Source organism: Papaver somniferum, unplaced genomic scaffold, assembly GCF_003573695.1.
Source record: "Papaver somniferum cultivar HN1 unplaced genomic scaffold, ASM357369v1 unplaced-scaffold_21, whole genome shotgun sequence".
Classification (NCBI taxonomy): Eukaryota; Viridiplantae; Streptophyta; class Magnoliopsida; order Ranunculales; family Papaveraceae; genus Papaver; species Papaver somniferum.
The window spans coordinates 7290144-7306284 of NW_020631041.1; the positions used below are offsets into that span (position 1 = coordinate 7290144).

The 16141-nt window shown below is 37.7% G+C and overlaps 1 protein-coding gene and 1 pseudogene across 1 annotated transcript; both read right to left on the reverse strand.

Annotated features, from left to right (window-relative positions):
* Positions 1-540: 540 nt before the first annotated feature.
* Positions 541-4252, reverse strand: LOC113340361 (annotated as a pseudogene).
* Positions 4253-4762: 510 nt separating this feature from the next.
* Positions 4763-7845, reverse strand: LOC113340295 (cation/H(+) antiporter 15-like). The gene is made up of 3 exons (XM_026585503.1): positions 7567-7845; positions 6444-7490; positions 4763-6282 (listed from the first exon to the last, which is right to left on the reverse strand). Exons 1-3 carry the CDS (start codon positions 7795-7797, stop codon positions 5017-5019), a joined length of 2544 nt encoding a protein of 847 aa, XP_026441288.1. The 5' UTR covers positions 7798-7845; the 3' UTR covers positions 4763-5016.
* Positions 7846-16141: the final 8296 nt, after the last annotated feature.

Below are 16141 nucleotides of genomic sequence, written 5' to 3' on the forward strand. Positions count from 1 at the left end.
GTCAAATAATGAATGGTTGAAAGGACACGCGTAAGTTAACATGCCTGAATTAGGGAAATTTGTCGGCAAAAGAGAATATGAAAAGATAAACGGGTGCGACAGAATAAGTTAAGGCTTCTCATATCGCTCTCTTTATCAAAAGAACGATATGAGAAGAGGAAAAATGTAGATACAGAATACCGCACACTAAAACGCATGCGAAGTACTGATTGTCAAGACCAAGCGAAGACAACCGCGTACAACTCGTTCAGAATGACACATTTTGTGACGTCAGCCTAATCACGAGTAAAATGTGCAGATCGTGCGATGTTATAGAATATGTGCGAGAAGAGTCAGCGTAAGCGTGCGTTAATGACGCATGCCAGATCCGAAAATAAGGGTTTTATTAGCTGTCATCCACTATGTAAATCTCTATATAAGGGACCGAGCGACCTTGTATTGAGAGAGATGTTTTTGAGAGCTTAGATAAGGAGTTTAGGAAAAAGAAAGATTGTTTGTTGTCCAAGTTAGAGCTTTCTTATAACTTTGTATCCAAATTAATGATCCAATGAATGTTCTTATGAATTTTATGATGATTACTTGAGTTGTTCTATACATTTCATTATGGTTGTGGTTGTAGGATTTCCTTCGACTACACCACGTATGCTTTTTTCTGATCGCTAAGACACTTTTTATCCCTCTTCCCTAGATGGTTATATCCCAGCATTCCCCCACGAAAAGAAACAAACTACGGGAATCTCCAAATACTATGCTCTTAAAGAAGACGAACATGTTGCTTTAGTAGGAGAAAGCCAACCTGTATAGGATTTGGAGTATGACGCGTGAGGTACTGGGGATAATTGGGTGGAGATTTCATGGACGTTTACTTGGTATGTATGCACAGAAAACTACTCTTCAACAAAAGAAACCTCCCCCCTCTTTCACTCTTTCATGGGTTGCAAGGATCTGTGAGCCACCACGGTGGCCACTCCTGCTCTAAAAGAATTTACTTGAATTCTTTCCACGGCTGCTTGCTATTGCCATAATTGTTGGCTAGTCCTGCTCTAGACGGTGTTGCTCGAATTTTTGGTCAGGTTGAAGTGCTGCAGGGCTATCGGTTGATGATACCCCGTCACTATGAAGTCCCATTCCTACATATTGCTGCACCACCAACACGGACACTGATAACGCAAAATCTTCTGATGCAAGTATATCTCCAATGGCTCCCAACTCCGGACATTCACTCCAATCAGTAAGACTATCAGTAAGAGGTGATGGCGTACCGTGTCCTCTTCCAACTATCTAAAGATCATGAACATGATCCATAGATCTAATAGCTGAAACCGTGTCTTCTCCAATGTTTGTGACTATCTCCTTATAAACAACCGATTCATTGTTCGATATCTTCATTCTGAAATCACTAATACTATCCTCATCCAACTGTCTCTCTCTTTCGTTATTAGTAACAACGCTCAACATGTCATTATCCGTAGAATCATCGTCATGACGTCTGGACCACCCTCTTGCTTCCTCCCCAGGAATAAACCGGTGAACCGTAAGGCTTACAGAAGGATTGCCTGACATTCTAAAAGCATAAGCCAAGGCCTCTCTATCATCAGGGCCACCGAAGAACAACACGGAAATATTGTTCCCGCCATCAGAATTTGTAGCTCTTGCTGAAGCACCTAATCCTCGATCTACAAGAATTCCAACAGAACAAGGAGCATTTGCAAGTTCATTTTGATCTATTGTTCTAAAAGATGGATTTGGTTCTTCCATTCCTCCATCAATCGTCTGTTGTTTGTGGAAAGGAAGAATAACTATTGAAACCCTTTTGTCTTCGGCGAGATTACATATATCTTCATGCATTGTTGAGTAAGGGGTTGAACTGCTACAAATTCTGCATTTTGCTCGTAATTTTCAAATGCATTTACAATTTGATTACTTTTGGCTTGGGTTCTATTCATAGCAGGCCGACCAGACTTGCGAGTGTTATGGACAATAAGCATGGCAGAAGCGCGGCCTGTGAGTTCAACGAGTTGGAGGGCAAAAACGTAGATAGGGGATCTTTTGCTTGGGTAAGTGATATCAAGGAGCCTAGTAATAGTTGGGACGTTGCGAGGATTGTGGATGCATGCTAGTAATCGGATCTCGGCATCTGGTTTGGATTTCTGTATTGCTCTACGCTTGTTGGGAACAAAACGTCCTCCAGGACTGTACACTGCAGTTACAGTTGGAATTAAAATGGCGGTTGTAACTACTGCTACAATCACCATGAGGGCAAAGGCTTCATCATCAAACACCCACGAAATAACAACGAAAGTATTTCAAGGAAGAAATGAAAATATAATTTCGATACAAATGAAAATGAAATGTACGTACCTTCTGGTCTCTACCAAGATTCAACACAATTATTTCGTTAAGACCTTTAGTGTTCATAAGCAATCCAAGAGCGATGGCTTCACTGGTACGCATCTCAAAATACAAGGAAGCCAAAAATGTCGAACCAATCTTGGCGAGACTACACACAATTATACTCCGTCCGTCCCACTCCTAAGTGACCTATTTACTTTTAGATTTTGTCCCATTGCTAAATGACCTATATCACTAAATAAGGAGATATTTTTAAAATTATCATTTTAATTGATTATAAAAAATATAAGAAATATGCATAATTTGATAGGCATGTTTATACTCGTTACGTAGGTGTTTTAAAATGCTTTACAATGATATGAAGTTTACGAACATCCGTGGTGTAGTTTGAGAGATAAATCATTTCAAAATTTCACTATTTATTATGCATAAGGATATAATTGTAAAAAATACTTAACGATACTCTTTCCCCTTACTTGTCTTAAAAATTGTGCAAACTTGAACTAGAGTCACTTAAAAATGGGACGGAGGGAGTAAATAACAACAACCATGCAGACTGAGATGAATGAGTGATGCTTCTGAAATTAGTCCTCAACCTTACAGTGAAAAACAATGGTACAAGCAAACCAAACACAAAATCCTCCAATTTCTCTATCAAATTAGAAGCTAAGGGTCCATTCGGTATCACCAAGCCGAACATAAAATCACAGAAAATTGAATGAGTTCCGATCGAATCAGTTACAAATCCACAGAACATAACTCCTGTTAGTATCAAAAGTATGTTGAACTCACTAGCACTCTCTCCTTCAGGTGTTCTTCTTATAATCCATTCAATTCCTGGCCGGATTGCGAATATACATAAACCCACAAACACAACACTTCAAAGCACAACGTATACTGCACCAAATTTGACATTGCGATGTGTGGTGTGACCGTTTTTTCCAACGGGGACGTGTTTATTCTCAGCGATGGATATAGCCAGAGCTAATATTATCCATGCCAACGTCGTTAACAATCGCAGAAGACATTGCTAGTTTACCAAGTTCTGTTGTTAGAAGTTTAAGTTCTGCAAGAATTCTAGCTAAAACAGTGAACGCAGTGACTGAAAGAGCAGCACCAAAGAAAAGAATGAAAGTCCCTGTTCTTAAATATATGAAGGCCACTGCCATGCAATAACTTGTAACATGAAGCTCCTGCTATAAGAAATGGTAATCCCATGCGGCTAGAGCAACTACTAAGGATTTTTTACCCGTATGTCTGACAACGGACAGGTCCATTTCAAGACCTACTAAGAACATGTAATAAAGGAGACGTACATTTGTCATTGTTTCTAATACCATTATACTTCTACTCGGATAAAGCCTCGTCCAACCCAGAGAAATCCTCCGATTCCCGACGGACCTAATACTATACCACCCTGCATATATATACAATAGTACTTGCAAGTTTACGATCGCGCCATTCGAAAGACAAAAAAATAATATACATGTGTGCAGAAGAAAAAAAAAAGTAGAGATAATGATCAATTTATGAATCTTACTAGGATGTCCGCGACGACCCTTGGTTTGCGAAAAGGTTTGAGAATAACAATAAAGAGACGAGTGACAAAAACGACGAGGACTAGTTGCAGAATGAAGAGAGGAAGAGCGAAGTTCAATGGATTATCACCTTGATGTATTCCGCTTGATGTGACCTTACTTGTTTCATAACATACCATGCCATTATCGGCTGCTGTTCCATTTTTAAGAATCACAAAAAAATCCCGGCGTCATCAGATTGTTCTGAATTTCCGGGTTCGTACCAGTGATCCACCATATTTCTCTTTCAATCTATTTCACCCTACTTGCAATAACATCCACCACCACCACCTTCTGATATCCTTTTTTGTTATTTTTTTTAATGAATTTTGGTGGTTTTAAATGAAGGATTTAAAATGATTTTCAACAGTCCTGGGAATTTCATTATAGCACAATGTCTGATCTTTCGGAGGGTTTTTTCTATCTATATATAGATTCTAATTTTAACCACCAACAAGTTATTTAATAATCCAAGTTTGATGATCATGTCATTGCCAGTTGCAAATGTCTATATAAATTATCACATGCAATGTCTAGTAATGTACGTAACAGTAACACTAAAATACCTTGTTTGTTTTCTCCTGATTCAACTGACTCGTTTCAGTCTGATTCGCTTGGATTTCACTGAAATCGAGTTAGCAAATTAATCCGTTTGGGTTGGGTATCAACGTTTCAAGTTCATATTCTTTGGTTGTAATCTATGTTTTGGTGGTAAAGTTGCCTGAGATTATGACCGCCGCCCAGTATGCATGTCCGAAACTTGGCCAATGCACTCAGCAGTATTTAAGATTTTAGGTCGCGGAATGTCGGATACAAAAGAATTTGTAGCAGCATTTATGGAACATCATGATACCCTTGGCCAACTTTTGACAATTAATTACATCTCAGACTTTTTGGGTTCACAAAAGTACACTTGGAACCGAAAAGAATGAACCCTATTTCTCTCTCACGCTTACATGAGTTGCCAGGCTCTACGTGTTACCGCGGTGGTTTTTGCTCCGGCAATCTGAGTTGGAGGATCTTTCTCTATGGTTTCTGAAGAATTTGCTTAATATCTGCTAACGAGGGTTTACCTGCGTAATGTCCTCTAGAATTTGCTTAATATCTGGTTGAACTGCTGGTCAGATTGTTGTTGTGCGGGGCTATCAGGTGTTTCTACTCCATCACCTTCAAGTCCCATCCCCACATATTGCTGCACAACTAATACTGACACTGCTAAAGAAAAATCTGCCGATGCTAGGAAATCTCCGATTGCACCCAGCTCTGGACACTCACTCCAGTCAGTAAGACCTGCAGTAAGAGGTGTTATCATGCCCTGTCCTCTTCCAACAATAAACAGATCATGAATATTATCCATAGATCTAATAGTCGAAACCGTCTCTTCTCCGTTGTTTGTGACTTGCTCCGTATAAACAACCGCATCATTGTCGGAAGTTCTCATTATGAAATCACTAATACTATCATCATCCATCTGTCTGTCTTTATCCTTGTCAGTAACAACGGTTAGCGGTCCGCTATCTGTAGAAGGATCATTTTCATGACGTTTGAACCAACCTTTTGCTTCATCCCCGGGAATAAAACGAAGAACCGTAATGCCAACATGAGGGCTGTCTGACATTCTCAAAGCATATGCCAAGGCCTCTCTATCGTCAGGGCCACCGAAGAAGAGAACCACTATATGGTGGGAACAATGGGGATTTGTAGCTCTTGCTGACGCACCTAATCCTCGATCTACAAGGATTCCAACAGAACAAGGAGCATTTGCAAGTACATTCTGATTTACAGTTCGGAAAGCTGGATTCGGTGCTTCCATTCCTCCATCAATCGTCTGTTGTTTATGGAACGGAACAATAATCATAGAAACCCTTTTTTCCTCGGCGAGGTTACATATATCTTCGTGCATTGTTGAGTAAGGAGAAATTGCGGTGAGAGGTTGAACTGAGACAAATGCTGCATGTTGCTCGTAAATTTCCAATGCAGTGACAATTTGATCACTTTGGGCTTGAGTTCTGTTCACAGCAGGGCGACCAGACTTGCGAGTGTTATGAACAATAAGCATGGCAGACGCACGTCCTGTGAGTTCGACAAGCTGGAGTGCATAAACATAGATGGGTGATTTTTTGTTTGGGTGAGAGATATCAAGCAGGCTAATAGCAGTTGGCACGTTGCGAGGATTGTGGATGCACGCTAATAATCGGAACTCGGCATCTGGTTTGGATTTCTGTATAGTTCTACGCTTGTAAGCAACAAAACGCCTTCCAGGTCTGTAGACTGCAGTTACAGTTGGGATTATAACCGCCGTAGTAAGGATAGCTATAATCACCATGAGTGCAAAGGTTTCATCATTCAGTACCTACAACAATAAATACCAGTGTCACTGCAGTACAATGGTAAAATTATTGGGTGATGACACCGGTCACCTTAGTTGGAAACTCTCCAGCACCAAATTCTTTACCGATGATTAAAAAAATGACAACAAAAAATCCGTTACAAGCGAAAACGATATATAAGTACCTTCTGGTCTCTGCCAACATTCAACACAATCATTTCAATAAGACCTTTAGTGTTCATAAGCAATCCAAGAGCGAATCCATCTCTGGTTGGCATCTCATAAAACACCGCAGTCAGAAATGTCGCACCAATCTTGGCCAGATTACACAAAATTAAAATGATTAACGTCCATATCCATTCAGCAGAGTAAGTCATGCTTCTTACATTAGTCCTCAACCCACTTATAGCGAAAAACAGAGGTAACAGCAAACCAGACACAAAATCTTCCAATTTTTCTATCATATTAGATCCCAATGGTCCATTTGGTATCACCAATCCGAACATAAACGCGCCAAAAATCGAATGAATTCCAATTGAATCCGTAATAAATCCACATAACATTACTCCTGTCAGAATCAAACATGTATGGAAATCACTAACAGCCTCTCCTTCAGGTGTTCTTCGTATAAGCCATCCGATTCCTGGCCTGAGAACAAAAACACAAAAACCCACAAAGGCAGTACTTGAAATTACAACCCAGTAGAGGGGGATATCGGTATTTTGATGTGCTTTGCCATGTTCTGCTGCATTTCGGCACTCCGCAAGAGCGATACCCAGAGCTAATAATATCCATGCCAACATATCGTTAACAATCGCAGAAGACATCGCTATTTTACCAAGTTCGGTGCCTAGAAATTTTAGTTCTGCAAGAATTCTAGATAATACAGGGAAAGCTGTGACTGAAATAGCAACTCCAAAGAAGAGAATGAAAATCGTTTTATCCAACATTGCCTCACGGCCTTTATGATGCATAGGCAGAGGCATTAACTTTGAAGATGCAGCTGCTGCTACAAGAAAAGGTAAAGCCATGCCAGCCACAGCAACTACTAACGATTTCTTACCCGTGCGTCTGATAATAGAAAGGTCCATTTCTAGACCAACTAAGAACAAGTAATAGAGGAGACCAATATTTGCCATGGTTTCTAATACCATTATACTTCTAATAGGAAAAAGTCTGTCAGAAAACTCCTCTATTCTTCCCAGCACTGATGGACCTAAAATAACACCGCCCTGTAAATAAAACAATGTTCAATGTATGACAAAATAAAGATTATGTTTAGAAATGTATTTTATTCCGAGAACTCACAAAGATCTCAGCGATGACTCTAGGTTGGCGAAACGGTTTGAGAAGAAAAACAAACACACGGATCATAAGGACAATGGTTGCTAGCTGCAAAATGAAGAGGGGAAGAGCAAAATCCAATGGATTATCACCCTGAAAAAATCCATTAGATGTGATGAGAGTTGGTGAGTAACAAATAACGAAAGTTTGCGCCGTTGTTCCATTGTCTGCAAACGATATTTTATTTAGTGACATCTCTTTCTTTGAATCTTTTGTCTCTACCCACTTACAGAACACCACCACCACCACCAAGGAGAAATCTTACTAATTGTTTCTTGTTTTGCGTACAGTTAACTAAAACGGTTTTACCATCAAAATCTGTCTTTTGTTGTTTCACTTAAGACCAGACCCGATTTCTAAGTAAGTTCATCTTATTTTTTCTATGAATAGATTTTCATTTTGACCCCCGTATTTTAGGACTTCTCTAAACTTAAATACTTTACATAAGATGAAAAGATGAGAAAGAAACTCGCAAGAATGCCGGGAATGACTCTTGGCTGGCGAAGGGGTTTGAGAGCTAGCTGCAAAATAAAGAGAGGAAGAGAATAACGAAATGGGTCATCATCACCCTCCTATACTCCAATTCACGTGATCATTGTAATTTCTAAAGTTATTTTTTCGAAATCAACTTACTCATGTCCATTTAAACGACTATTTCTCATAAGGTTGACATAGACAAGGGAAAAGAAAATTTCCATTTTGGGAATATCAAATATATTTTACAGGAAATGGGCTATATAGCCAAAAACACAAGTTTTCTGGGCCATATGGACTGGTAGAAGTTTCGTCTGGGTCAAATGGACAGTTCAACTTTTTAATTGAAACTGACCCAATTACCCTTTTGTAACTGCACGTTCTCAAAACCACGTTCTCCTTCTCTCTTCAGATGAAAACCGCCAACATCCTTCTTCTTCATCTTCTCACAAACTAGAAGAGGAACAAATTCGTCCACTGTTTCCCTACACCAAAAACCATCAGAAATCGATTTCCTCCACCGTCTCCTAACCATCAACAGTAGCAGATTCATCAGAAACCATCTGAAAATCAGTTTCCTCCACCGTCTGCTAGTTTCATCAACCTTCAACACCTTCGTGAAATTGGGTTTCATTCACCGTCAACACTTTCGTGAAATTGGTTTTCATTAACCGTTTTCAAACACCATCAACACTACTCTACAACATCAGAGGTTTCTAGGGTTTCAATCAATCTATCAGTTCAGTGAAGAATCAGGGTTTTAAATCAATTTGAAGAATCAGGGTTTCAAAATATATAGGATGTAACTGGGTTTCATCTGATTCCTGCAGAAACTGGTTTTCATCTAGCTTTGAATATAGGATATAATTGAGTTTCATCCATATTTAAAAATATGATTTAACTGGTTTTGTGCCAAATTGTTGCAGGAAGCAGTAGCATAACTACTTATGCAGATAACCTAAACAATGCATAACTTGTCATGCTGTCAATGTTGGATCTGCATAAGATGTTATGCATTAAAACAATAAGTGACGCATTGAAGGCGTAAAAACCCTTTTATATGCATAACTACTTATGCAGATAACCTAAACAATGCATAACAGGTCATGTTGTCAATGTTGGATCTGCATAAGATGTTATGCAGTTAAACAATAAGTGACGCAGGGAAGGCGTAAAAAAAATTTATATGCATAACTACTTATGCAGATAACCTAAACAATGCATAACTTGTCTTGCTGTCAATGTTGGATCTGCATAAGATGTTATGCATTAAAACAATAAGTGACGCATTGAAGGCGTAAAAACTCTTTTATATGCATAACTACTTATGCAGATAACCTAAACAATGCATAACAGGTCATGCTGTCAATGTTGGATCTGCATAAGATGTTATGCAGTTAAACAATAAGTGACGCAGAGAAGGTGTAAAAACCCTTTTATATGCATAACTACTTATGCAGATAACCTAAACAATGCATAACTTGTCATGCTGTCAATGTTGGATCTGCATAAGATGTTATGCATTAAAACAATAAGTGACGCAGGGAAGGCGTAAAAAAAAATTATATACATAACTACTTATGCAGATAACCTAAACAATGCATAACTTGTCATGATGTCAATGTTGGATCTGCATAAGCTGTTATGCATTAAAACAATAAGTGACGCATTGAAGGCGTAAAAACCCTTTTATATGCATAGCTACTTATGCAGATAACCTAAACAATGCATAACTTGTCATGCTGTCAATGTTGGATCTCCATAAGATATTATGCATTAAAACAATAAGTGACGCATTGAAGGCGTAAAAACCCTTTTATACGCATAACTTATGCAGATAACCTATACAATGCATAACTTGTCATGCTGTCAATGTTGGATTTGCATAAGATGTTATGCATTAAAACAATAAGTTATGCAGTTCAGCATAGTTGTTTTTACTGCATAACAAGTTATGCATAATAAGTTACGCAGTTATGCATAGTTGCTTTTTCTGCATAACTAGTTATGCAAATAAGCTATGCAGTTCAGCATGTTTGATTTTACTGCATAAGCAGTTATGCATAATAAGTTACGCAGTTATGCATAGTTGCTTTTTCTGCATAACAAGTTATGCATAGTTGCTTTTTCTGCATAACAAGTTATACATAATAAGCTACGCAGTTCAGCATGTTTGATTTTACTGCATAACAAGTTATGCATAATAAGCTACGCAGTTATGCATAGTTGCTTTTACTGCATAACCAGTTATGCATAATAAGCTACGCAGTTATGCATAGTTATTTTTACTGCATAACAAGTTATGCACATTATGTTTCCTGCGTACCATATGTTATTTAAAATAAAAAGAAAACTGAATTTTGAAAATTTTGGGTTTCGGCAGAATTTATACGCCGATTTTGGGTGCACGTGTGAACTTTTACCATGATTGATCAACCAGATCTGAAAAAGACACGAGCTCTGAAACTTTGATCGAATTCTGCAGGTGAGGAATAAACGAGCTCTGCCGGGACGGGGAGGTTTTGAAAAGAGAAATAAATTCTCTTTGAAAAGAAGAGTTTAGAGGTTAGGGGTATTTTAGGTAAGACATATTTTTTTATTTTAATTTTCCTGGGCCAAATATCCAAATTGGCTATACAAACATATATTTCTGATGTTTGGCTATATAAACAATATCAAAAGCTAATAATCTATTTCACCCAGGAATTTTGTGTTTTAGTCTTTTTTGACCAATTTTGTTTATATTTTAAACACAAATCAATTTTTGAAGAAATCAAACACTGACGTTGGGCTTCAGTTTACTTGAACATTCCTGAATTAGACGTACGAGGAAATATTCTTTAGTTCTTATATAATTGAGGTGGGAGCAAGAAAATGCATATGTATCGGTATGGGAACCTCACTCATCATACCCCGTTTCTTCTTATTCTGTCTCCTCTTTCTACCAAATTTCAGTTCAAGTGTCGAAAATTGTCCGAGTAATCAGTGTAGTAAGGTTGAATCTGTTATCTCATATCCTTTTAGGATAAAAGGCCGTCAAGATGAACAATGTGGTTATCCAGGTTTTGATGTTACTTGCGATAAACCAAATAGAACGGTTCTGGAGCTGCCATTTTCTGAACCATTCTTCGTGCACGAGATCAACTATGACGGTACTTATAATAACGAGATACAACTTCAGGATCCAGATAACCGTCTTACTAGGCGTTTTTTGAACCAGCTGAATTTCTCCGGTACCCCTTTCGTTGGTATCAGATTTACAGATTATTCATTCTTTAATTGCTCATCAAATATTTCTTTTTCTTTTTTCGTCCCCTTAATGCCTTACATTACACGGATTGGCTGCCTTAGCAGCTCCACACACATAGTATTTGCTACATTTCACGGAGGCGTAGATAGTTGGTGGCTTCAAAGAAATTGTCCGCTAATTGCAAGCTTACCAGTTCCAGTTGAAAACTATTATACGCGTAGGTATCAGTCTACACATAATGAGACTGTTCTTCATCTTACATGGAGATGGAATGAGTCAAATTGCAAAATAAACTGTGACAAGACTAACGTTCCATATATTCCAAGCCGTAGTCATGATCAACGTGGTTAGCATCCTTCTCATACTATTTTATTTAGATTTCCTACTGGTATTAAGCTATGGGTGAAATTCTGATGAATTATTTCAGGTAATAAAGCAGTTCTAATCAGCATAGGCATTATATTACCGATTCTAGCTTCCTCTATTATATATTGAAAATCTTATTGTGGTCCAAACAGCCGCTCACAAGATCTATCATCAGGATCTCGTCAGACTACACAACAACCGGTCATCACCACCGCTCTCGAAGTCTCTGCAATACAATCCTTTCCCACAATAGTTTTTGGTGAGAGCGGAGGACTGCCCAAACCACACATTAATAATTGTGTAATATGTCTGTCAAACTATCAACCAAAAGAGACACTGAAGATTTTTCCTTTGTGCAATCACTTTTTCCATGCTGATTGTATTATTGTTTGGCTTCGTTTGAACTCAACTTGTCCTGTCTGCCGGATATCTTCCGTCTGATAGAATTGCTACCTCTCACCTTGTCATACTCAGATAGGAACAAGAAAGTTTCGAATTTCCTCCTTATTGGAGTTTTAGACTTGATCATGTGTTAATTTTGTGTGATTAGTTTACAAACGTATGTCATTTGCTTGTTAATTAACAGGAAATGTACAACTATTTAGTGAGGAGAACATAAATTGTCATGAAAGTATTTAACGAGGAAAATCTTTTACTGCCACGAGAGCTAATAAGCCAGTTTCCCTTAAACGTATTAATAATGTGTGTCAGGGACGGGCGTAGCAAGGGGCTAACCCGGGCTATAGCCAGTCCCTAGTTTTGCTAAATAATTTTTCAAGTATACGTACGTATTTTGGTCAATTCCTATGGCAATGACCATATGAATTGTTTTGTTGAGCCATGTGGAGGGCCACATCGGGTGTTCCACTATGGTAAAGCATAGGGTGTTGGATAAACAGGCGCGTGATCATGGGATAGACACTGGCGTTGGAAGGAAAAACTCTGGCGCAGGAAGAACCAACGCAGCGAGTGAAGATAAAACGCTGGCGTTTTTCCTACAAATGCCAACGGGTGGTTTTTTAAAATTCGAAATTCACTTTTTACCTCTATAAATTATCACCATCTTCAAACAATTCACTCACACCAAAATTCACTTCTCTTGAATTTTCTCTTCTAAAATGGCCGAAAAGGCGATCACACTTTTTTCCGATGCAAAACTTGAAGCTGTTGTTTCTAAGATATGTGGGAGTTTTAAAAAGATTGAAAATTGTAAAAGGTAAATGCAAGTTTTTGAAGTTGCTCCAAGAAAATGTTCAGCTAAAAGGCAGAGAAGAGCTCCAGTTTTGAAAGTTAACAACAAAAAATTCAAAAACAAAGGTGAAACTGTCAAAGAGCGCGTTGAATGGAAAATACGTCAACTGAAAATAAACAAGAGGCCAAAACTTGTACTTGATTTTTTTTTTGAAGTTTTTATTAGTACTTTTCATTATTGTCTAAGTATATATCTTGTAAAAGAATTGGCAAAATAGCAATGAATGAAAATGTTTATATTTTAAAATAGATTTCCACTTCAGATTAAGTGAAATTTATTACAATTTAAACTTGCAAATCACATCAAACTACATTTTAATAAACCACAATAAAAATATCAAACTACATCAAATCCAGCGACATTCTCTATGTAGAGTTCATAGCATTCAAAATGCTTAAACTCTCTTCCGCTTTCTTCAGTAAACTTGGTCTGAGCGATGGTTTTCTGTATAACAGATAAACAAAAAGTTCATATATTTATGATGCAGTTGATTCCATGAGGACGAAGGTAATATATTCACCAGTTCTTCATAGGAAAGTCCAGAATTGCTACGGTGAACCATCCACAAAACTTCCGTATAATATTCGTCTTCCTTAGTGATGAATGCAATTCTTAGTTCTAGGATCTTACGGTTTCTAATGGTTTCGTTCCGTGATGCTACAAAATGTTCCAGTACTCTTTCCCAGAATTTTTCATTGTTCATTGGTCTCATTATACACCGTAACCAACATCGAACAAGAGAAACATTTTCTTTCATTGTAAATAACGGGAGCGGCATTAGAGTGCAGTAACGATGTGCTTGAGATGGACCATCTTTTAGAATTTTGAAACACGCTTCGTAACGAAAGGTTAATCGTGAGCTTCCTCCCAATTATCAAGAGCTGTTTGGATCACTTAATCTTCAGTTACACAGACGAACTTTTCTCGATCAATTTAAATTGCCAGAGCAAGAAATGGCTGGACTGCAAGCCTAATAGATTGAAAACTAGCACACAATCGACAAGCATATCGATTTCTCGTCAGTGAGATGAACATTGAAAAAACGTTCCCCAAAAAAAAAACGCCTTGATAAAGGCCACCAGTGATTACCATAAGAAGAAAATATGCTTTGCATATAGTTATATCTTATTCTTCAGTAAACTTGGGACCACAATTTCTAAAAGACATTTCTGCAGAATAAGAGATATTAAGAGATTTAGCAAAAAAGAAGAAGAAGAAGATGTGATATTGGAGATGGAAGGAAAGAAATTTACAGGTCGAGAAACAAAATCGAGCCGTTGGAAATTTATCCGTTGGCGTTTGAAGTAACACCGTGCGCGACTTTCCTTTAAGCGCCCATTTGAATTACCATAGAAGTTGGTGTTTGTATTAAAACCGCGCGACTTTACTAAAACCTCCTGTTTAAGTTACCAACCCCTATTTTCTTGTTATAAATACGACACACTAGGGTGCCTCTCAACCAAACCAACAAATTTCTTTCTCAAAATCCACCATGTTTTCTAAAGGCAAAGCGAAACAAATATTATTTGTCGAAGAAAAATAGGTTTGTCCATTATGTTTCATGGATAACCACGGTCTTATGCAATTCCCTTGGATGTATTCAAAGTGTCCGCGGGAAGGTTGTTCACGCATCAGAATGGTCATTGAATCACCACCGGAAAATCTCAGGTATTTGCAATGTCAAGATCCCAATTTTCCAGAGGAATCACATATGCTATATGATGGTATGAAGATTAAAAAAGAAGAAGAAGAAAATATTGCAACACTCTGGAAAAACTTTAAACTTAAAGCGAAATTGAAGAAAGATTTATTACACTGTAAGAATTGTGGATATGGAGATCACGAATACAAACGTTGTCCACATAGAATCAGTGGATGCTTAAAGCCCAGTTGCAATACGTTTACGCATTTGCGGACTTCTTCTAAAGAAGACACATATGAAAGGCATTAGAGCATTGCTCGGTCGAACTCGCAAGCGTTTCTATCTCAAGCTTGTTTGTCAAATTTAGTTGTCATAATTATATGTCTTGATTTCTAAACTACTTATAGCTAAGTCTCGGTTTAGGAGAGATTAGTGTAGTTGAGCTCCAGAATCCATGGCGATCATCTTATGAAGACGAAGAACCACTCAAGGAACCAGTGGAATTTCATCCGACTAAAAGGTATGTGGAGACTTGAACTTATCTATCACTCAAAAGTCTATCTTCCCTATCTCCTACTATTGAGACAAAGTCGTATAAGTATGATACTTTTTATACATACACATTTGTTATTTCGAGCCGAGTTTACTCGACTATCTTTTTCTCGAAATACGTGTTGGTAAGCTTTCGCTTTTAGCAGTTGTAATATTTATCCGTGACGAAAGTCATGATGACGTTTCAATCTTGTAAATGGCTTTGATGAAGATAGTTGTCAATAACGACTGTTATAACATTATAGAAGAATGTTTCAATGATTGAAATGTAGAGCTGATATTATGTAACCAACTATGGAGATAAGCATATATAGTGTGTTCGCACATTAGTATATAAATCCATGTGCCGGAAACCAAGTATGTGCACTCGTGCATACGGTTTTGTAAAGGAGAAAGGTTGGGTATGCGTACTGGCGGAAGTTTTTGAACCGAAAAATTCTGCTGACGTTTTTAAGTTTGCAAACTGATAAACCAGTCACCTTAGGTACGCGTACTGATGAAAATTTTCAAACCGAGTATTTCTTCTAAGTTTTCAAACTCAAATCCGTAATCTATAGTACGCATACCCGTACACGTACCCAAGCTGGTCACTATCTCAAATTGGTAGTTCATGGACTGAAAACAATAAATCAATAAGGAATGCGATATTTGCAAACCATGAAAATATTTTTCATAAATTGATTCAAAAGAATCAAACCAATTTTGCTTCAATTGTGTCTATGCATAAAGACCTAAACAATTGACAACTCTTTAACTAGTTCTTTTGAAGTCATTTGAACTAGTTGTGAAGAACATGAATACGGTTGATATGAAAGTACTCATATGGCTAACCATTGGTTAACTAAATGTGAACCAAACTAGTTATACACGTTTAGGTACAGTTACTCAAACCTAAATGAAATACATTTCATTTGTGTGTGACAAGCTAAGTTTCGATCTAACGGTTGAAAGATATTAGCTTGGTTGAATCAGGTTTTCATCTAACGGTGAATATTGAATGATT

Coding starts and splice junctions, on each gene's coding strand:
- LOC113340295 (XM_026585503.1), bottom strand. CDS start 7,797: ATGTCACTAAATAAAATATCGTTTGCAGACAATGGAACAACGGCGCAA. Junction 7,491..7,566: donor GAGTCATCGCTGAGATCTTT/GTGAGTTCTCGG, acceptor TTTTATTTACAG/GGCGGTGTTATTTTAGGTCC. Junction 6,283..6,443: donor ATGTTGGCAGAGACCAGAAG/GTACTTATATAT, acceptor TTATTGTTGTAG/GTACTGAATGATGAAACCTT.